Genomic DNA, 22,342 nt, shown 5'->3' with positions numbered 1-22,342 from the left:
GACCGTGGGAACCCTGTCTTTATTTATATTGGTCAGACATTAGGTGAATTAAATCTTGATTGTATTGAAGTACATCTGTGAAACTCTTTATGTCACAAAAGAACCCCCCCAACATCTGTTAGTGGGCAAGAGATGCAACATATTCAATCCAATCCAAGTTTATTTGTATAGCACATTTTACTAACAAAGTCCTGCACAGAGTAGGCACAATATAAATTAACACATTAAATAAAATAAAGCATAAAATGAATGAACATACATTAAACTGAATACAGATGAGGAGATTCTAAGTTTGACTGCTTGTAATGTTTAAACTAAAACCCATGAGAGCGTAATAAAGGTGAAAAAGTGTACAAAAGCATGAGGCCTGGTTTTAAGAGTTCTGTTCTTTGATTTCTCCTGCACCTTCAATATCGTCCAGCTGCTGCTTTTGACGGACATGCTGGAAAGAGCCAGAGTACCTGGACTATACCCAGTGTTGGGGAGTAACGGATTACATGTACCAGAGTTACGTAATCAGAGTACAAATTATGAGTAACTGTATTCAGTTACAGTTACTGTTTAAGTGAGTGGTAATTGGATTACAGTTACTTGGCTGAAATAAATGGATTACACAGAGGTATTTTGCTGTTTTCACATTTTGGGCTATATCCCTTTGTTGTTGTTTTTTCAGTAATTCATTGCCGGACACTAAACCAGGTCTAAACCAGGTCTAAACCAGGTCTAAACCAGGTCTAAACTAGGTTCTAAAATAGGTCTGAACTAGGACTAAATCAGGACTAAACCAGGACTAAACCAGGTCTAAAACCAGGACTAAACTAGGTCTAAACTAGGACTAAACCAGGTCCAAACCAGGTCCAAACCAGGTCTAAACCAGGTCTAAACCAGGACTAAACCAGGTCTAAAACCAGGTCTAAAACCAGTTCTAAACTAGGTCTAAACTAGGACTAAACCAGGTCCAAACCAGGTCCAAACCAGGTCTAAACCAGGTCTAAAACCAGGTAAACCAGGTCTAAACTAGGTCTAAACTAGGACTAAACCAGGTCCAAACCAGGTCCAAACCAGGTCTAAACCAGGTCTAAACCAGGACTAAACCAGGTCTAAACCAGGTCTGAACTAGGACTAAACCCAATCTAAATCAGGACTAAACCAGGTCTAAAACCAGGTCTAAACTAGGTCTAAACTAGGTCTAAGATAGGTCTGAACTAGGACTAAATCAGGACTAAACCAGGATTAAACCCAGTCTAAATCAGGACTGAACCAGGACTAAACCAGGTCTAAAACCAGGACTAAACTAGGTCTAAACTAGGACTAAACCAGGTCCAAACCAGGTCCAAACCAGGTCTAAACCAGGTCTAAACCAGGACTAAACCAGGTCTCAAACAGGATTTAACAGAACTAAACCCTGCCACACTGACCGTGTCTCCTCCTCTTCAATCAATAATATTTTTAATTTGGTTCAGTAAAGTCTAGACTTTTTATTTTCTTTTAGCAGACAAAACATCTTATGTTACGATTTCCTCGTCTTTGCTTCTCTACAGCAAATCAAGTAATCCAAAGTATTCAGATTACGTTACTCACTTTAAGTAATTTAATGGATTACGTTACAAACTACATTTTGGGGTATGTAATCTGTAATCTGTAGAGGAATACATTTTAAAAGTAACCTTCCCAACACTGACTATACCTCACAAAGTGGCCCCAGTTTGTGAGAGCCCTGGACTGTGTGTCTGACCTCCTGCAGTGTGGAGGCTCCTCGGGGGAAAGTCCTCGTGCCTTTCCACTTCACCCGCTACACTGCAGACTTCAGACACAATGCAATTTGATACCTGTATTTCAGTCTTATTATGAGCATATGCATCCATCCATGCAAAATTGCCCAAAAAAACTCCACGAAACAGCGAGGCCGCGAAAGGTGAAGTGCGTTATAGTGAGGGATGAATGTGCTCCAAATATTAGAAAATACCTGAGCAACTTTATACAGTCTGAAAGCTCCATCAGTTTTAAAACGAGGTAATTTACTGTATTTTGAATGAATTTAAAGTAAACCAATCACTGACTTTTATTTTAAAGTTGAAGTGCTATAAATGTAATGTTTGTTTGATTGCTAAAATAAGTGCAGAATGTCCTTGTATGTTTTGGTAACGAACCCTATGGTATACAACATTTGAACCTCCTGGTGTTTTCCTTAGAGATCTGATGGGTGACGTACTGACAGAAGCACACGCCTCCCGTCAGGTGACTGGAGCTGGGGGTGGTTTGAAATGGGAAGTACCTTTTAGCGAGACAGTAAGCGTACCCACAGGAGTACTCCTCTATGGCTGCATGAAAGAAGTCCTGGTCCTGGTCCTGGTCCTGGTCCTGGGACAGAGCACAGAGCGTTTCTCTGCAGCCCTCCACACTCACATAAACCAAGAGGAGGTTAGATGTGGACTGAGAGCCTATCAGGACGTTTTCCTCAGACAGGAGACTGTTGGCCTGGCTGATGGCCTTCTGCAGCTCACGCACAACACGACTTATCTCATCCTTTCTGAATAAAAATAACTTAAATAATAACCCAATTGCCATTAATATAAAAATGATTATACCCACTATTCTAAAAGCATATTCGGTATTGTTTATAAATGGCATTTTTATTAGTATTCCTACTAATGTTATAAGGGTTACAATCACTAACCCAAACCCAAAAGCATACAGTCCTATTTTCCAATAAGATCTGAACCTAACTTTGGTCTGAGAGACAGTGTTGATGATCCCGATGGCCTCTCTGTAGCGCTCTGGCTGCTGAATGATCAGGCTCAGTTGGTCAGGGACACTGTCGCTCCACACTCCACAGTCAAAACTGTTGATGAGCTGCTCTTCATTGACAGGGGTCAGTGGCTCGAGGCTCTTGCCGTTGTAGAGAGATGGCGGCTGGTAGGGCACCACAGTGGAGCTCTGCATCTCCTGACTGGCATTGCACAGGGCTCGGAGCAGCTGCTGTCTGAAGTCTGGTTGTTGAATGTCCAGGTAGGTGAGGTGGGCCAAGTGCAGAGGGATGTGCACCTCTCGCTGCAGCAGCACTGGCACTATGGGCTTCCTCTGCAGACAGTCTCTGAACATGGACATGTTGGCCTCCAGCAAACACCAGCGGCTCCTCACAAACTCCTCACTCAGGATCATCAGCACCTTCTGGCTCTGCTGAATGCACTCAGACATGTTCTCCATGATGGAACGTCCTGGAGTGAAGTCCCTCTCATGGTCACACACCCTCAGGCCCCTGTCCTCCAGGTGCTGGATGAGAGTGTGTGTCCACTGGTAGTCAGTGCTGCTGTAGCTGCAGAAGACGTGGTAGGACTCTCCCTGAGAGAGCTCTGGAAGGACCAACTCTGAGCTCTGCATTTCTCTGAAAGACACAAGTCAGGTTTTATTAAGAACAAGGATAGAAAAGAGACAGAACATATGAATGAACACATGATGATAAATGCAAGATATGAGCCAGAGGTGAATTTGCATGTTTCTCTGGACAGGCTGATGGTAAAAAAGTCACATGTAACATCAAACACAACAACAGTGTCAACAACATTAAGAGCACAGACAATTTGACATAGTCCAAAGGCTGAAGCCATTGTGAGACTGTGACTGTGGACTGTGCCAGGGTCTGTTGTCAGCCCAGGAAACACCTCGGGCATTTAAATAAAGCAGCACATGACCTCAGAGAAACAAGTTCGTTCAGTTCTGTTATAGAGCTAAGAGATGTCAGATTTCATCGTGTTATTTTACTTGAAAGAAGTTCGTAAGATGCTACAGTGCATAAAAATAAGATGGTATAAAGTATTACTCATACCCTAAAGTCCTAAAAGTATTACACATACCCTGAAGTTCTAAAAGTAATAGACATACATAAGTGTTGAATGAAGTCCTTGAGAAGTGTTCTCACAATCTTGCATTCAGTTTTCACAAAAGCAGTAAGAGCGTCAATTTAAACCGGTGGGACAATCAGTAATGTCATACACGCGTCCAAACAGAACTATGTAACACGCCGCTCAGATCAGGTTAGAGTTCATATTTTTATGGATTTTAACCGAGCATCTCAGGGCTTTTCAGCAGGAGGACATGAAAACAGCATGTGGTGTCAAAATAAACTTTCAATGTGCTTTCAAAATTAAAACTCTAAAAACTACTGTAGTTACAACTAGTGATGGTGACATGAAGCCCCATGACGCACTGAAGCATTCCATCCATTTGCTCGACTCTTGAGCTGATGCGTCAAGGTGCTTCATTTGCTCCACTGCTTCATCAAGTGGCCAAAAAAATGTATAACAGGCAGAGTGAGAATAGTAGAATCAACATGGTCATCGTGGTTCTGATGGATTTATATTGAACAAATGAATGATTAAATATTTGAATGTTTGTGATGTCAGCATAAAATTGTGAATTTATTATCATGGAGTCTATGTTCATGATATAATCGTTGGGTTAAAAGAAAAAGTAGGGACAAATTGGAGATAGGGAACATGTCACGTAATGTCACTCAATTGTTTATTTAATGACGTCATTATTACTATATACCTTTTTAGGAGATATCAGTTCAAAATGTTCTCAAACAGGTGAAAATATTATTTTTCTTGCTGGCTCCATCACAAACCAAAAAAGAATCTCAAAAAGAATGCACCAAACTTGGAATAACCCAAAACCACAAAATGTGAGGGGGAATCCGTTGCGTTTCACTGGCCCTTATGTTTCAAATCGCACGCCAAATCCACGAACTTCCTGAACCAGTCACGTGGTACGGGCGGTTCGCGAGGCTTCGAGCGTCACCACATGCATCACCGATACAAGCTTTGATACGCACTTCACCAAAGCCTTCCTGGATTACTCTGCACACGCTTCGAAGCCTCGACACAGAGGACACATCACTAGTTGTAACATGCATCACATCCAGGAGCTCTGGGAATGACTCATGATGGACAATGAAATGTTTATCGCACTGGGGGATAAATATGATAAAATAATAAATAAATAAATAAAATACTTTATGACAGGGGTGTCAAACATATGGATCCGGCCCTCCAAGACCTTTAATCCGGCCCTCTGCTGATTTTCTGTTAAAATATTGGTAATTTTCTGTGCCACTGAGCAGAGCAACATCTCCAGCGTCTCTGTACGTGGCCCCTCCCACCAGAGCAGCACAAATGAAGACTCGCCTCTTTCCAAACGCTCTTAAAGGACGATCGTTTTGACTGTTGACCGTGACACCCTCATCAGAAAAATGTCAAAAATAAGAAAAGTGGATGCAGAGTGCAGGATTTTCCCCAAAAAATTGACTATATTCCTATTTGCATACAAGTTAATTAAAACATTGTGTTGAAATTGCATTTTTTCTTAAAGTTTCATCTTGTTCATAATATTATAATATTTTGTAAAAGAAAGAGTTCATCAATTAAAAAAGATTTCTGTAATAGATTTGTGTTTCTCTGCACAAATATTTGAACTTATTGTTATTTTTGGGGTTTATATGCCATGAGTTTTCTGATCCGGCCCCTTTGGGATCAAAGTAGGTTGGATACGGCCCCCGGACCAAAATGAGTTTGACGCCCCTGGTTTATGACGTGAAATATAAATGTCTGATCTGTGTTATAATATTGTTTCCTCATCATAAAAATACCTGGAGTTGTGTTTTGTTCTATTCACACATGTTTAACACACAAACCCTGCATATTTAGATAAGTTCTCTCAAACAGAAAATGTTCTGTCCCACATTGTGATGTCATGTGGTAATACACGAAGCGCTCCACTGTGTTTTTAAACTCTTTACACCTTCACTAGAATCATTTGGGTGATTTCAGCCCTGGAATTGCCAATGTCTACTCAACTAAAGATGAAAGCTTTGTCTACATCTCCAAACTAAAGTACAGGTTTACTCAGACATGTGTGAATGAAAAAAAACACAACACCAGGTCTGTTTTTGAGGAGGCAGCAACATTATAACATGGTGTAAAGCTCACAAGTCAATGTTGTGTAGTATGGGACCATTAACAGTAACAATAAAATAAATGTTGGCAAAATACAACATTTGAATTTGTTCATGATAAAAGAAGACAGTTCACTTACCTGACGCAAAACAGATAAACCAAGAATGACAGGAGACTGCACTTTGAACCTGATTATAGGAAATGTAGGTGAATTCCTCCTCCCTCTGTCGTCTTAAAGGAACAGTATCAGTAAACAGTGCTGGGAACTAACTGATTACATGTACCGAGAACACAAATTCAGAACACTAATTTTGAGTAACTGCATTCTGGTATAGTTACTTTTAGGGATGTAACAATAACCGAAATATCGTGATATCGTATCGTCAAAGTTCTCACAATAATATCGTGGACCATCACAATATATCAATGAATTACACTTGTCTTTGCTTCAGTTAAGAGCAATAACAGAGGGAACTACATAGACCATGATCCTTTGCTCCATTTCAATGTAGATTACAAGAAGAAATAACAGTTCTAAGCACTTTTAAAGGGATAGTTCAGGTTTTTTTACATGAATCTGTATGGCATCCCCGTCAGCAGTGTCGTGCATCAACACTGACTTTACCTCCGAAAGCGTCCGGTGAACCGAGATCCTGGCCGGTTTTGGTGCTGAGGAAAGTAGTTCGGCAAGTTGGCAGGGGACAGTCTAATAAAGTGTTTTTCTTCTCAAAACAACATGTGTTAAAAAGAGCGATACATTTGCACCACAAAACCTCCATCCTCTAAAAGGTCAGCCCTCATAATCACTTGGCGCTATTTTCTCTCCATACGTATCACTGCGCACGGCCGCCAGGTGACAGCCGCGCCTGTTTCACTTTGTTAACTGCTCGGAATGTTAGCGACAACATGTCTGCTTACGACACCGATGATGAAGAAATTGATTTTAGCACAGAGCCAATGGGAGATCTTTTTGAACCTGAATATACGTCCGTTACAGGAAAACTGTGAAATTTGTGTGGAGATTCAGACAGATTTTTGTTGTTACAGCCCGGAAAATCGCAAGTTTGCACCATTTTTTAGATATATAGTTATGTATCTTATACAAACTTATATACCTATCACGCCAGCTCTGACATGAGGTCTCTCGCGCCGCGGCGGTCACCGGTCTGAACAAGTAAACACTGCCGAACAACTGAAGAAAATGATTGCTCTGCGTGCGGCTGTCACCTGACGGCCGCGCGCAGTAATACGTACGGAGAGAAAATAGCGCCAAGTGATTATGAGGTCTGACTTTTTAGAGGACGGAGGTTTTGTGGTGCAAATGTATCGCTCTTTTTAACACATTTTGTTTTGAGAAGAAAAACGCTTTATTAGACTGTCCCCAGCCAACTTGCCGAACTACTTTCCTCAGCACCAAAACCGGCCAGGATCTCGGTTCACCGGCCGCTTTTAGAGGTAAAGTCAGTGTGGATGCACGGCACTGCTGACGGGGATGCCATACAGATTCATGTCAAAAAACCCGAACTATCCCTTTAAGTCTTAGATCTTTGGATTAAGCCTCGTCAAGGCATTTTAAGAGGAAAAAGTTGCATATTAACAGTTTTGTTAGTCTCCACCTCCACAAAATATCACAATAAATATCGTACCGTGAGATGTATATTGTGAAAATATCGTACCAAGAGATTTGGATATCGTTACATCCCCAATCGTGAGCCTCGCCACCATATCGTGAGCTTTCCCACAATACCGCAATAAATATCGGACTGCGAAGTTCATACCTTGACAATATCGTATTGTGAGACTTGGATATCGTGACAACGCCCCTAGTTACCATATTTTCCGGGCTATCGGGTGCACTCTTAAGCCTCCAACCCCATCAGAAAACAACAGCGCGCCCCACAATCCAGAGCGCCCTATACACGAATCCACTCGGGTGTCCCAGCACGACTTCAGTAAACTACAAAACCGCACCAACCGCAGCGCACGCAAACACACACAGAGCAGACAGCGACCGCGCGGCAAAAAACACACTCATCACTCCACGCAGACGAGGAACGGAACGGAGGAACGAACCGAAAAAGCGAGTGCAATGTGCCACTTCTAGACACGACTGAACAACTGAGTCACTGCGAACACGCCGACAATCCAGCGCTCCCAGACACACCCTCCCTACACGCCACAACTGAACAAAGCCCAGAGTCACCGTGAACGCCACAAACAAAGTCCGACTGACCCATCCAACTGTTGTGTTTCCATTTAAAGATCGGTCTGGTTTATTTGTGAAAAAAGTTCGATAATAGACCATTCTATGACAGTGCGCCTTATAATCCAGAGCGCCCTATAGTGTGGAAAGTCCTTTTTCTTTGGTGGTATTCAGATTACAGTTACTTTTCTAAAATCAAAGGAATAAATACAGAATCCGTGAGAAAAATACACAACTCTGCTCTTGTGGTACGGCATTTTTTCATCCATTTAGTGATAGAAAATGATTTGAAATAAACATAAAGCTACAATTTAAAGGCAACTCAATGTAAAAGTATTCTAAGTATTCAGAATGCAGTACTTTAAATGGACCATGTATCAGAATGCTTTACAAAGTACATTTTAACGCAGGTATTCAGTATTCTGTAACGACATACATCTTCAAAGTCACTGATCATGTGGTGGGAAGTAATTGAATACATGCGCCAAAAATATGTATTCTGAAAACACATTTTGAGATATCCCTTAGTCGTTTAGTCGTTTGTCATCACAGTATTTATAATACAGTTACTTTTCTAAAATCTAAGGGTTAGGGCAGGACTTGATCACACAATTTTGGGTTCAAACTGTACCGTATTAATGAGAAAAATAGAAAATGCTGCTCTTACAGTGAGGCATGTCTGTTTTCTCCAGTTAGTGATAAATATTAATCATAATAACTAATTTACTCTGACAAAATGAATCATTAAGTCTAATTTTACTTAAATTGAGTACCTAATGGCACATTTCTTGTTTGTGCCGTTTTCTTTGCACTTGAACACTGCTGATTTACTTTAAAGAAGGTAAGTTGTGTAAAATCAGTTTTTTATCAGCTTTTATCTCCTTATAACAGTGTTCTGTCCTCATTATCTTAGTCCGAGTTCTGTTGTGATTGATTCCTGTATGGTCAGAGTCCACTGCTTCCCCCTTGACATGTATTCTTGAATTGAAATTGTTCTAAAAGTATGTGAAAAAGAAACATGTCTGAACTTCAACATTACCCCATTGTAACATCACACATGCAGCTTATTTATCTCTTTATTGGAATGTTTTCTTACACATTATTGAGATAATTGAAATGTTATTCTTTTCTTTCTTTTTTTTTAAACAAAAAGGTGACTTCACACATTAATATTTGCATGCATTGCATTTTTACAAAAATAAACTTGTCAAAATGGGGGTAGAAGATTTTTACAGCAGTTAAGGTTGGTGTTTTTCACAGAGATCTGATGGGTGACGTACTGACAGAAGCACACTCCTCCCTTCAGGTGACTGGAGCTGGGGGTGGTTTGAAATGGGAAGTACCTTTTAGCAAGACAGCAGGCGTACCCACAGGAGTACTCCTCTATGGCTGCATGAAAGAAGTCCTGGTCCTGGTCCTGGTCCTGGTCCTGGGACAGAGCACACAGTGTTTCTCTGCAGTCCTCTACTTTCACATAAACCAGGAGCAGTTTAGAGTTGGACTGAGAGCCTATCAGGATGTGCTCCTCAAACAGGAGGCTGTTGGCCTGGCCGATGGCCTTCTGCAGCTCATGCATAACACGTTTAGGCTCCTGTTTTCTGAAAGATATACTTTTATAAAAAACCCAAAATGCCACTAAACCTAGAAGCACAAAACATGGAATCTGTACTGCTAGTGATGTCGGAACACCTGGTACATTCAACACAGCTGTTATTAACGTACCACAAAAAAATATCCTTGCGATCAAACAGCCTTGGTACATGCCTTGGGACCAGGGAGTCCTATACTTAACTTTGGTCTGAGAGACAGTGTTGATGAGCTCAATGGCCTCTCGATAACGCTGTGGCTCCTGAATGATCAGTCGAAGCTGTTGGGGCACTGTGTCATTCCACTCTCCACAGGAGAACTCATTGAGCTGCTCTTCATTGACAGGAATCACTGGCTCGAGACTCTTGCCGTTGTAGAGGGACGGTGGCTGGTAGGGCACCACAGTGCAGCTCTGCATCTCCTGGTTAGGTGTGCACAGCACCCTGAGCAGCTGCTGTCTGAAGTCTGGTTGTTGAATGTCCAGGTAGGTGAGGTGGGCCAAGTGCAGAGGGATGTGCACCTCTCGCTGCAGCAGCACTGGCACTATGGGCTTCCTCTGCAGACAGTCTCTGAACATGGACATGTTGGCCTCCAGCAAACACCAGCGGCTCCTCACAAACTCCTCACTCAGGATCAGCAGCACCTTCTGGCTCTGCTGAATGCACTCAGACATGTTGTTTAAGATGGGACGTCCTGGAGTGAAGTCCCTCTCATGGTCACACACCCTCAAGCCCCTGTCCTCCAGGTGCTGGATGAGAGTGTGTGTCCACTGGTAGTCAGTGCTGCTGTAGCTGCAGAAGACATGGTAGGACTCTCCCTGAGAGAGCTCTGGAGGGATAAACTCTGCACTCTGCATTTCTCTGAAAGACAAGAGTGGCAAAAGTTGTACTGGTCCTACAATTAAAAGCAGCACAAAAAAACAACAACACAGGAACACAGTCACTGATAGCATAAGGACAATGTGATGAGGTTATGACTTCCTTATTGTCACTATATTTACTTTGTTGTATGTGTTAGTTTTGTTTTTACTTATAATAAAAATAACAAAAAGTGTGTGCCTACCTGTAAGGCCACCGATCAAACCTGAAGTGACAATACTTTGAGCCAGGTAAGGAGAAAAGCAGGTCACGTCCTCCTCCCACTGAGGTCTTAAAGGAACAGTTCACATTTTTTAATCAAGTTTATATATATATATATATATATATATATATATATATATATATATATATATATATATATATATATATATATATATATATATATATATATATATATATATATATATATATATGCCAAAAGAAAAACTAGATATAAACTTTGTGATTCTTTAAATTTATATTATGTAATTTTTCAAAAACTAATGAAAGTTTTTGAAAAAAACATGAAATTGTAAAGCCACATTTTAAATTTCAGTTTGTTTGTAAGTGTAATATGTAATATATTAAAATCTATTATTATTATTATTATTATTATTATTAGTATTAGTATTATTATTATAAACTGCTGTTGGGCAGTAACTAGTTATGAAGCAAGGGATTACTGGAATCAGATTACTTTTTTAATAATGCAGTAACAGTTATAATTCAGTACTTTTTCTCTGATACAAATGCGTGTTATGAAGTGTAAAACAGTAAAAAGTGAAACAGAAGCACAGACGGTGTCAGAGGGAGATCAGCTGTGAACCAAAACAACACAAATGTTGGTGTTAAGGAAGACTGTGCATGTCATTCAGCTCTATCACAAAAAGTGTCTATAAAATATAAAGTAACATATAGTATCAGTCATCAAATTACTTTTGAAATAAAGTAATCATAGTAGTAATTAAATTACTTTAAGGAGTAATTAGTAGTCAGTTACTTCTGCAAAGCAAGTGCCTGTGTGCCATTAGGCAAACATTACAACATGGAGAACTGTAAAAGAATGCTGGATAATGTTAATGTTTAAGAGGATTTCCAGTTCAAAAGGGAGTGGGCAATGCAATAAAAGTCAGTTCAGTCAGCTAATCTTTAAACCAGTGAGACAATGACAATGTTTGTGCAGCAGAGTCACTGTTTATGGTGACAGCATAGATGGTTACTGTAAGTAATCTTATTGACAATTTTGGGGAAGTACAAGAAGTATGAATCATTTGCCATGTGAAGAAAATCAGTCTGATGACTCTTAAGGTCCTATATTACACTAAATTGACTCCTGTGAGCTTTAAGCCAGGTTATAATGCTGTTACCTCCTTTAAAACATACCAAGTTATGTTTTGTTTGATTCACACATTTCATTAATCCTGATTTATTCATCTGTCTACATCTCCAAAAGTCAAAATGCTCTGTTCCACCTTGATGATGATGGTGATGTCATGAAGCGGTAATTTTCAGGTTAACAGCTACTTTGTACCTACTTTTCAATTCAGTAGAGATTGGCAAGAATTGAAATTATCCAGATGATTCTAGTGAAGGTGTGTGGAATTTAAAAACACAGTGGAGCACTTCCTGTATTACCACATGACATCACAAGGTGGAACAGAGTGTTTTCTGTTTGCGAGAAAAAGTTTAAATACGCAGGATTTGTGTGTTAAACATGTGTGAATGAAACAAAACACAACTCCAGGTCTGTTTGTGACGAGGAAACAACATTATAACACAGATCAGAAAATAGTGGGGACTTTATAAACTTATTTCTGTCCATCTCGAGAGAAAATGAAGAGAGATATAGCTGAAACTTTCTCTGTAGTTTATTTACATGAATGTATGAAATAGGTTATTGTTTTCCAAAAATAAGAAATTGTCTGTGCCAAAGGAAAAGAGCAGCTTTGATTTTCTCGCATCACTTTGTTGACATTAGACACAAACCAAAAACAGGGGGATTTTAGTCAGATTATTTAGTATTTGAGTAAACTAAATCTTACTGAAAATAAGTATCTGATGTGTACAAGACTGAAAAGTTTGATGTATGTGGGTGTTAAATTATTATGTATTGTGTAACTTTTCTGATGGAGGGTCCGTCAACAGCTGGAGATGTTATTGTTTTTTTCAGAGTGTTTCACAGTATGGCATTATTTTTATCTTCATGGAGACCAAACCAGACTAAGGCTGCGTTCAGACTGCAGTCTGAAGAAACCCAAATCCGATTTTTTGGCCCCTATGTGACCTGTATCTGATTTTTTAATGACAGTCTGAACGACACAGATCCGATTTTTTTCAAATACAACCCAGGCCACTTGGATATGTGCTCCTGAAACCGATACATATCTGACCTTTTGACATGCGACTTCAGGCTGAATGGCCAAAGCGCATTCCATCCGACCTACACGTTATCAACAAGCCACAAACGTCACTATTCTGCACTGAAGTAGGCGAAAATTGTTAATGAACTCTGTGTCACTGAAGCGAAGCACATCACCACTCACCACTCTTGGCTACGTTTCGAAATCCACATGTTCCTTTCAAGGGACGTTGCTGCCACTGCCCCACAAAACACCACGGCCAAAAACCTCGTCCTTTTCCTTCTCAATCTCCTTAAAACAAGTAAGTTGTTCATGTTCTGGCTCCGGTGCGAGAGGAACTTTAAAATCTCCAGGTGCTCAATGCTCGAGTCCATGTTTGGACAACTTCTGTAAACACAGAGCACGCTCGCTGCGGTTGACGTCATCGTGTCTCCAGTGCACATGCGGGACACTTTTGGGCCATTTAATGTTCACACTGGAGTCACATACAACATGCATTTAATTGGAAATGTGAACGACCTCACAAAAACATCGGATTTCACAAAAAAATCCAAATTGAGCATTAAGCCCTGCAGTCTGAACGTAGCCTAAGCTACTCTGCTTACAGTCAGAACACCTGCTCTTCAATGTATTTTGGAGCTATAAACTACCTCTAATTGAATAAATGTAAAATAGAGCTGTTTAATGCTATACTGTGGAACACTGCAGGCAGCGCAATGACATCTCGTGCCCCACTGTGATCGTGACAGCTTGTCCTGTGCACTTCTCTGGGCTGTGACTAAAGTTACCTTCAGTTTTTGGGACGGTGAGCTGGAGTTGGTCTGCAGACCTGAGAGTGCGAGAGGGGACATAAGGGTGGATCAAGTCAGTGAGGTAGGAGGGCGCTTGGCCTTGTAAACACTTAAAAGTAAATAAAATAATTTTAAAATCAACTCTAAAAAACACCGGGAGCCAGTGGAGAGAAGCTAAAATAGGTGAGATGCTCTTCAGTTAAAAGTCGAGCCGCTGAGTTTTGGACCCGTTGCAACCGGGAAAGTGCATTTTGGCTGACACCAACATAAAGTGCATTACAATAATCCAATCTAGTCGTCACAAATGCATGTATGACAGTTTCGAAGTGTTGCGTTCACAAAATAGGTTTAATTTTGGCCAGTTGTCTTAGCTGGAAAAAAGTAGCTTTTAAAACAGCACTAATTTGGTGATCAAGTTTTAGATCTGGGTCCATTGTGACACCTAAGTTTGGATATGAGAGCTGTGTAGTCACATTTTGTGCAGTGTCCTTTTGGGCTTTCTTGTTCAAATAAAATATTAAGTATTTTATTTTGGCATCTCATTGCTCCAAACTAAATAATGACAGTCAATACACAGAACATCTCCACATTATAGTTTGTACTGTGAAATTACTGAGAAGAGATACCATCAGAAACATGCAGCCGCTTCATATCATATTATATCTTTCATGAGAAGTTAAAACCACAGAAAGCTGCTCAGAGCATCCACACTTCTGATCTGCACTGATGATTAAAATGAGATCAACTGTTATGAAAGTGTGGTAAACTTGAGTTGGCACAACATTGCTTTTTGACTTTCGTTCAGTAGAGACGGGCAAATCCAGATCTGAAATTATCCAAATGATTCTGAAGGTGTATGGAGTTTAAAAACACAGTGGAGGAGTGGATGGAGTGTTTTCTATTTGAGAGAAGAACACGGCCTAAATTTGCAGCGTTTGTGCGTTGTGTGACGGAAACAAAACACAATGATGAAGCAACAACATAACAGATCAGCAAATAGTGTAAATGGGCCTTAAAGATCATCACTACACAGTTATTTAAACATATATGTCAGCTTTTTTTCATTATCTGAAGATGCAGAAAAAGTTCCACATGTTTTAAAGATAAGTTTTGAATGTCACACGCAGGAAGTGACATCAGATAAGAACAACACATAACAAGCTCATAGTCGGACCTGGTTTAGTTTAGACCTGGTTCAGTCCTGGTTTGGTCTTGGTTTATTTCTATTCTACACATGGATTCTGGACGTCTGGTGTTTGTCCTTTTGCTCTGCTGCTCTGGTAAAACTTTTCTTTTATTCATCTTTTATAGGCTACTTACACATATATTTATTATTTGTTAGCATTTTTATAATTTTAATTGTTATTATGGCGGAGTGGGCTCTGAAATCTACAGGGAGAGTTTGCAATGCAGCGTCCAATCAGAAATCCACCAGCCCTATTTTTCAGAGTGGTTGTTAAAAAAAAAAAAAGAAAAGAAAAAAGAAAGAGAGCCTGTTCTGTTCTTTTACATGTTCTGTTCATTTATTTAAAGTGAAATGTTCCATTCAGTGCTTGACTTAGGTCTAAAAATCAGCTGAAGTCACTGTGGCTCTGGACAGGCAGCTTTATGTGTTTGTGCCCAGAGTTAGTGCATTGTCATTTTACAACCTTTTCACAATAAGGCTCGTTCTGCAGTTCATCAATGCAGATTGTTTTATTTTGAAAGTGTTTAGTTGACGTTAACAGCGCCTTGACACAGCAGTTTGCTCTGGAGGAACTTTTCTGAGGTTTTGGGGTCACATGAGAGATGTGAGAGGGAGCGCACGGCCGGCGGGAAGAGCAGCTGCAGCCGCTCCTCCGGCCGCACTCCTCTCCCATCAAGAGAAATCTCCTGTGTCTCCCGATTACCACTCCACTGCTGATTGTTATTATTTATTACTGTTAATTATTATTCATCTCATAATTAGAAACCTGTAGAGGAAACATGGTGGAGAGACACACAGACGTTAGACAAGTGTATGAATGAGTTTTATTTATTTATTTTATTTTTATTTTTATTTTTTTGTGCTGTCAAATGATTAAAAAAAATCAGAATGAGTGCTCATTTTAATGTCATTTCAACTTTCTAATTTAAATTTTTTTAAAAAAAAAATTATAATATCTTAATTATTATATAAATCTAAATTTCTTATTTTAAAGTTCAAGTGGCAATAATTTAAGTGTAAAAATCGCACTTCATAATGAGTTAGTGTGGCCACATGTTCCAGGTTAATGTTGCTCTACTAAGCAACAGGTTTAGTGGGTAAAAGACCCTTCACTGCCGCTTGCGGGTGTAAGTGTCTCTTATGGTGACAGATACAAGATGTTCGAGTTGTCCTGGCGTCTTCCAGTGTTCTGCAGCAGTTTGGTGAAATATTGAGCCCATTTGACTCGTTTTAGTGCTCACACGTGACCTTTATTTTTGTCACGGAGCGCGCGCGGGTCCAGATCAGCGGAGCGCGCGGAGCAGAGCCGCTCGTGAACATCAGAGTGTTCACAGAGTATATCTATGATCGTGCATGTCACATTTAAAAGAAAAACATGACACATATTGCCAAATATCATAACAGCAAAAATAAAATATGAAAATCTGACAATGAAACACAAAATGGAAATAAACAAAGAGATAAATGTTCAAGAAAAAGTAATAAACCAAGACTAAACTTGTATTAAACCAGGACAAAAACTGGACTAAACCAGGGTAGGCAAGCTGTGCAGAACTTGCTGAGTGTAGGTTGGAAGTTATTAAAAAAGATAATATCAAAATTATTGTATTGATGATCTACTAAATTAAAATGTGGAGTAGGCCTATAGTGTCAGTGGTGGAAAAACTGGCAAAACTCTCAGATCCTCCAAACCATGGCATATATTCTTGCTTTGTTTCTGATTAAAGGGCTCATATTACACACAAGAAGAAATTTTGTGTAAAATAAGACCTTTAATTTGCCATTCCATTTTATTGTGTCCATTTATACAGTATCAGTTTGTACAGATGCTCAAAATGTCAAACCAGTGAGTTAGAAAAGTGGACTGATGGGAAGAAAACATGTGAAATATGGTGCTGATCACAGGTTTATCACAGTTCATGCTGAACACAATCAATGGTCTAAAATAACTGAGACTCATCTAATCTGTGTGTTTTTCAGGGACTTGGGCTCAGATCACACAGAACCCTCAAACAGGTACATACCTCCTCACTGCTTCAAAAAGGACAAGTTTAGATTAGAAAGGAGTTTGTCTGGTGTTGTGTCCTGGGATATTCCTGTAATATGGATTAGAAGATCTGGTTAATTCACTGTCACCCACATTACAAAGTTTAAAAAGGTGTCACCCACATAAGGACAGTTTGCAGAGGCAGCAGTCCAAACACTGGTTCTCAGTCATTTGAGAAGGTTCTATATTTCCAAAATCCACTCTGTGAGTTCTTGCTCCCTGGGACATTTACACCTGTCTTCTTATCACGTTTCATGTGTTCACATGGACTAGTTTTCTACAGACACGTCTCCAGAAGCACCTGAACTCTGTGTAACATATATCTGTCCTTTGCTTTTTCCCTTCATTCTTTCATGTCATCCGTGTCTCTCTCCACTTCTCCTCCTACCTCTCATCTCCTGATCTCAAATATTGCCTCCTATCTAAAATTAAAAATTAAAATTAAAAATTAAACAGTCTATTCTCTAAAACTGGCTATTAAAGTGGACATAACAATCTTAGCAATGTAATAAGAAAGAAAAAAAAAAGTCACATAAATTCCTGTCTTCTGCTGCATTTAGTTCTTATTTTTTGCCGGTCATAATGTGGCATATTAGAATAACTTTGTGAGAGCTCATCTGTGTTTAAAACTCTGCATTAACAGCTGGTCTGTTCTGTTCTTTTACATGTTCTGTTCATTTATTTAAAGTGAAATGCTCCATTCAGTGCTTGACTTAGGCCATAAAAATCAGCTGAAGTCGCTGTGGCTCTGGACAGGCAGCTTTATGTGTTTGTGCCCAGAGTTAGTGCATTGTCATTTTAAAACCTTTTCACGATAAGGCTCGTTCTGCAGTTCATCAGTGCAGATTGTTTTATTTTGAAAGTGTTTAGTTGACGTTGATTTTATTTTATTAATTTTGTGCTGTCAATGTTATAAAGTTGTTTATTTATTTATTTATTTATTTAACAAGAAGTCAATAAAATATTTACAATTATAAAGCTGTTTTAGTTCAGTTTTGCTGTTAACCATGACCAAAATATAACATAATTATGATACATCTTTAAACCTTAATTTAGTCCAAGTTGTGTTGATTAGTCTCCTGTCTTGTGCAGAGTGCTCTCTGAGTGAGGACCACAGAGCTGATGTGCTGCTGCTTCTGGATGGATTCAACCACATCAGTTCAGAAGATTTCTCCAAAGTGAAGGATTTCCTGGTGGCTCTGGTCCAGATCCTCGGTGTGGTTGGTCTTGATTCGGTTCAGATTGCTCTGGTGAAGTGTGGTGGAAAACCTGAGATTGAGTTTTACCTGAACACTTATCACGATCTGCCCTCTGTGGTCAGTGCAGTGAGGAAGATCTCACAAAGTCCTGCTTCTCCTGGAGACCTGACCACTGACGCTGTGGAATCTGTTGTGGAAACAATTTTCCACACAGACCAAGGAGCTATATTCAGTGTCCCTTCTGCTCTGATTGTGATCAGTGACAGGAACTCATCGGGCATAAACAGAAACACTGTTGAGCGTTTTCGGGGACAAAATGCAAAACTGTTTATAGTTGGAGTTAAAGGTGCAGATTACAGTGAGTTAAAGGACATTGGCATGGGTCTTGATAAAACTGAAGTCTACACTGTAAAAGACTTTAGTGGTTTTCCAAACACTTTGAGAGACTTAACTCAGTCTTTTTGTCGTTGGATCAAACAGAAGTTGGGTGAGTTGTTGCCTCGTCTTGCTCCTTTTTCATCTGTGTGTGATTGAAGTCACTGCAGCTCTGAGTTTTACTATTAAGAACTTAATGACAATCACAAAATAGAAGAATTAGTAAATAATTAGTTGATCAGTGTTTGTTAACAGAGGCCCAAGGCATCATGGGTCGGAGTTTGGGGGCTATACATTTACAGAATCATAGAGAGCCCTTCTGTCTTTACTGCCATTGGGTTTGCTCTTTACTAGTGACACACAGTCACTAAACGAGTAATGTGTTTATCAATAAAATATTTAACATTGTTTTTGAACCAGTGAATGTAAAACATTTACATGCAGAGTAATTCTCCATGCAGCATGTTCACTAATTAAACACAGTATTGCAGTAGATTCTTGTGGATAGTGACAAAATTCATTTCTATTTTCAGACCTGCCAAAGCCTGAATCTCTGAGTTTCTTCGACGTTCAGCCGAGGAGAGCTCGTGTCTCATGGACTTTTAGCGACAGTGAGTTGTGGATGTTTCTTCTAGAAACAAAACCTCACACAAAGGTGGTAGCTGTCCCAGGATACTTGAGGACTGCAGAGCTCCTCCACCTGAAGCCAAACACTTCTTATCAAATCTTTATCACTGCAATGCTGTCTGGAGTGAGTATGTCTGTGACCAGACATCTAACTACACAACCAGGTACAGCTCTACATCCTAGTTCTCCCTTTTCCTCCTCCCTCTCCCCAGACACCTCCTCCTGCTCCTCACTTGACTTGTCGTGGTTTTGTTTGTGGTTTTCAGACTCGGTGCGGTTGAGCGGTGGTCCAGGCCGGTGCTCTGGTTCTCTGGAGGTGCACACAGACCAGTTGTGGAGCTCAGTGTGTGCAGAGGGCTTTGGTCAGACTGAGGCTGAAATAATCTGCAGGGAACTGGATTGTGGAGGAGTGTCTGACCTCCAGGGGGCGCTGATTACAGAGGGATCTGTTGTGGGGAGGTCCTTTCACTGCAGTGGAGCAGAGGCAGCACTGAAGGACTGTGAGAGCTCTGAGACGCTCTGCTCAGCTGCTGCCAACATCACCTGCACAGGTAACACGCCCTCCATTCTGTTCCAGATTCTTACAGCGTAATTTGGTTTTGAAGGAGAAATGATTGATTTCTATGTTATTGTGAAATACAATCTTGTCATCATCTTTTCTAGATGTTTACCTTCAGGATATACCATATACACATGCTCTAATACAAATACTACTAATACTAATTATAACATGAGTATACACAATACTAATAAGATTTAGCTTGAGGAATCTTTTTTTCCTCATAGTTCTAAAAATTAATTGCAGGCTTAAATATTAGATTTGTGTTGGTTTCTCTACTCACTGTAGTTTGACACTAACAAACACTTGTGAAATGTGTACAGTCTTGTTTTTCAGTGTTTAAACTCTTGGTATTTCAGTAAATCTATACAATCATTAGCATTTGAGAACCTCAAAAATTAAAGCTTGGTTGTTTTGACAACAATCGGCAGTTATACTGTGTTTTTAATACTCTTTTTGTACTTTTTTTACTGTATGGATTTTCACCGTAAAATGCAAAGATCTAGACAAGTATATACAAGCAATAAAAATACCTGCTGGTTAGTTGGATTACTAGATTACCTCACTGGGGGATCTCTGTTTGTCTGATTGGGGCACAGCACCTCTGACACAGAGGTACATGGGACTGTACTGTCACCAGTTCTGTTTACCCTGTACACACTGGACTTTAGACAGGCTGAGTGGCTAGCACTCATGCCTCACAGCAAGAAGGTTCTGGGTTCGATTCCCGGGTCACCAGGGCCTTTCTGTGTGGGGTTTACACGTTTCTCCCCGTGTTTCCCCCATCAACCCAAAACATGCTACAAGTCTCCAGGAAGAACAGTTGATAGTCAAGGTCAGTTAAATACAATCAATCAATGAACCTGCCCAGGTGGAAATTATCACTGGTGCACAACTGTTGTTGTGTGTCCTTAGGCAAGACACTTCACCCACAGTATAAAAGTGGTGTGTGCATGAGTGATGGTGGTGGTGGTCGGAGGGACTGATGGCCTATTTGCATGGCAGCTGTGCTTCTGTCAGTCTGCCCCAGGGCAGCTGTGGCTACAATAGTAGTTTACCATCACCAGGTATAGAGTGAATGAATAATGCTCTGTAAAGTGTCTTTGTGACAAAATGTCTGCATGAAAAGCGCTATAGAAATAAAGACTTACTTAGAATATGAAATGTTTAAGGTGATTATTTCTTTATTCATTACATTGAATGAATCATTATTTTCTGTCAAGACTCACATTTTATATTCACTGTATATTTTGTTTGTGTCCAGATGATGATACGTTGTGGCTCGATGAACTTCACTGTCGTGGTGTCCTGCATCTGAGGCACCAGGACGAATGGAGACCAGTGACGACTTCAGTTTGGGATTTGGATTTGGGCTCTGCTCTGTGTCAAAAACTGGGCTGTGGTTTGGCAGTTAAATTTTATTATTACTCTGATAAAGGGCCTTTCTGGTGGCTGGACCCTGAGTGTGTGAAGAGGAGAGTTGTCCTCCGAGACTGTCTCATCTCCAACAGGACCCAGGACAACAAGAGTGTGTTTCTGACCTGCTCAGGTCTGTACTATATTGTAACATTTATAAAAATGCTCATGTGGATTACATGGTTGACTATAATCCCAGAACTATATTTTTGAAACTGCACGATAATCTGCTGATTATTTCATGACAGTTTTCTCTCCACAGACTTCTACCCTGGTGTCAAGACGTTGGTCTCCTCAGAGGGAGTTTTTCAGTCCAGGGGGCACAGGGCTCTTGTGAGGTCCGGTGCAGACTTCAGTGTCTCCTGCTTTTTAGATAAACCATTCTACTCTGGTTTTTTTCCACCTGCTGGCTCCAAGTGGGAATTACACCCTGCCATCTGTCAATCACTCTGCACACTTCCTGTTCACAGCCTTTGGTCCTGAACACACAGGGAACTACACCTGTGGTTACAGTGAAGTTAATTCAAGTAAAATCCTAAAGAACGTGACCCTGTACATCGGCCGTGGAGGTATAGTTCTTTAGCTGTTTGAAGATCCTTTGTTTTATGATTATATTTATGTTTAACATCTGTACAGTGGCAGACTCAGACCTGCTCCTGAGAGCCGGGATCCATGTTCTCATCCTGCTCATCTCCACCACTGCACTGTACTTCTACTGCCAGGTAAAACACAGGACAAAAACAAGACCAGACCACAACTCTGATCCAAAGTTCAGAGGTTAGAATCCTGCTCCCACATAAAACAGTATTGATACCACCTCCCACTGATGAATGCTGTTGTTGTGCCTTTGGGCAAGACACTTAGTCCTCCCTCGCCCCCAGTGTCTATGTACAGTGGTGTGTGAATGTTTGTGTGTCTGGGTGAGTGTTTCCTTGATGTAACAGTGTCTTGAAGGTGTTAAAGCTCTAAACGTGTTTATTTATCTTTTCAATAAGGCAGGAACGACAATAGGGCTAAATAATGACTTCAAAGTTCCTGTATTACACAAAATAGATTCTTGTGAACTTTACGCCATGTTACAATGATGTTACCTCATCAAAAACATACCCAGGTTTGTGTTTTGATCCATTCATACATGTTTGAGTAACCCTTTATTATTACTGTTATTACTGTTCATCAAG

At 40.2% G+C, this 22,342-nt stretch overlaps 1 protein-coding gene and 1 long non-coding RNA gene across 2 annotated transcripts; both read left to right on the top strand.

Annotated features, from left to right (window-relative positions):
* The first annotated feature begins 14,986 nt into the window (after positions 1 to 14,986).
* On the top strand, positions 14,987 to 21,216 carry LOC129407191 (collagen alpha-1(XII) chain-like). Its single transcript, XM_055160281.1, has 7 exons — positions 14,987 to 15,032; positions 16,919 to 16,954; positions 18,078 to 18,671; positions 19,093 to 19,350; positions 19,453 to 19,737; positions 21,010 to 21,098; positions 21,184 to 21,216. Exons 1-7 carry the CDS (start codon positions 14,987 to 14,989, stop codon positions 21,214 to 21,216), a joined length of 1,341 nt encoding a protein of 446 aa, XP_055016256.1.
* Positions 21,217 to 21,219: 3 nt separating this feature from the next.
* Positions 21,220 to 22,032, top strand: LOC110170495 (uncharacterized). The gene is made up of 3 exons (XR_008633082.1): positions 21,220 to 21,294; positions 21,424 to 21,730; positions 21,798 to 22,032. It is a non-coding gene; the product is annotated as an uncharacterized LOC110170495 (long non-coding RNA).
* Positions 22,033 to 22,342: the final 310 nt, after the last annotated feature.

This window comes from Boleophthalmus pectinirostris, unplaced genomic scaffold (genome assembly GCF_026225935.1).
Source record: "Boleophthalmus pectinirostris isolate CB_2022bp ecotype Guang Dong unplaced genomic scaffold, ASM2622593v1 HiC_scaffold_3, whole genome shotgun sequence".
Classification (NCBI taxonomy): domain Eukaryota; kingdom Metazoa; phylum Chordata; class Actinopteri; order Gobiiformes; family Gobiidae; genus Boleophthalmus; species Boleophthalmus pectinirostris.
Note: the sequence above shows the minus strand (reverse complement) of the source record. Positions and strands in the feature narration are given on the sequence as shown.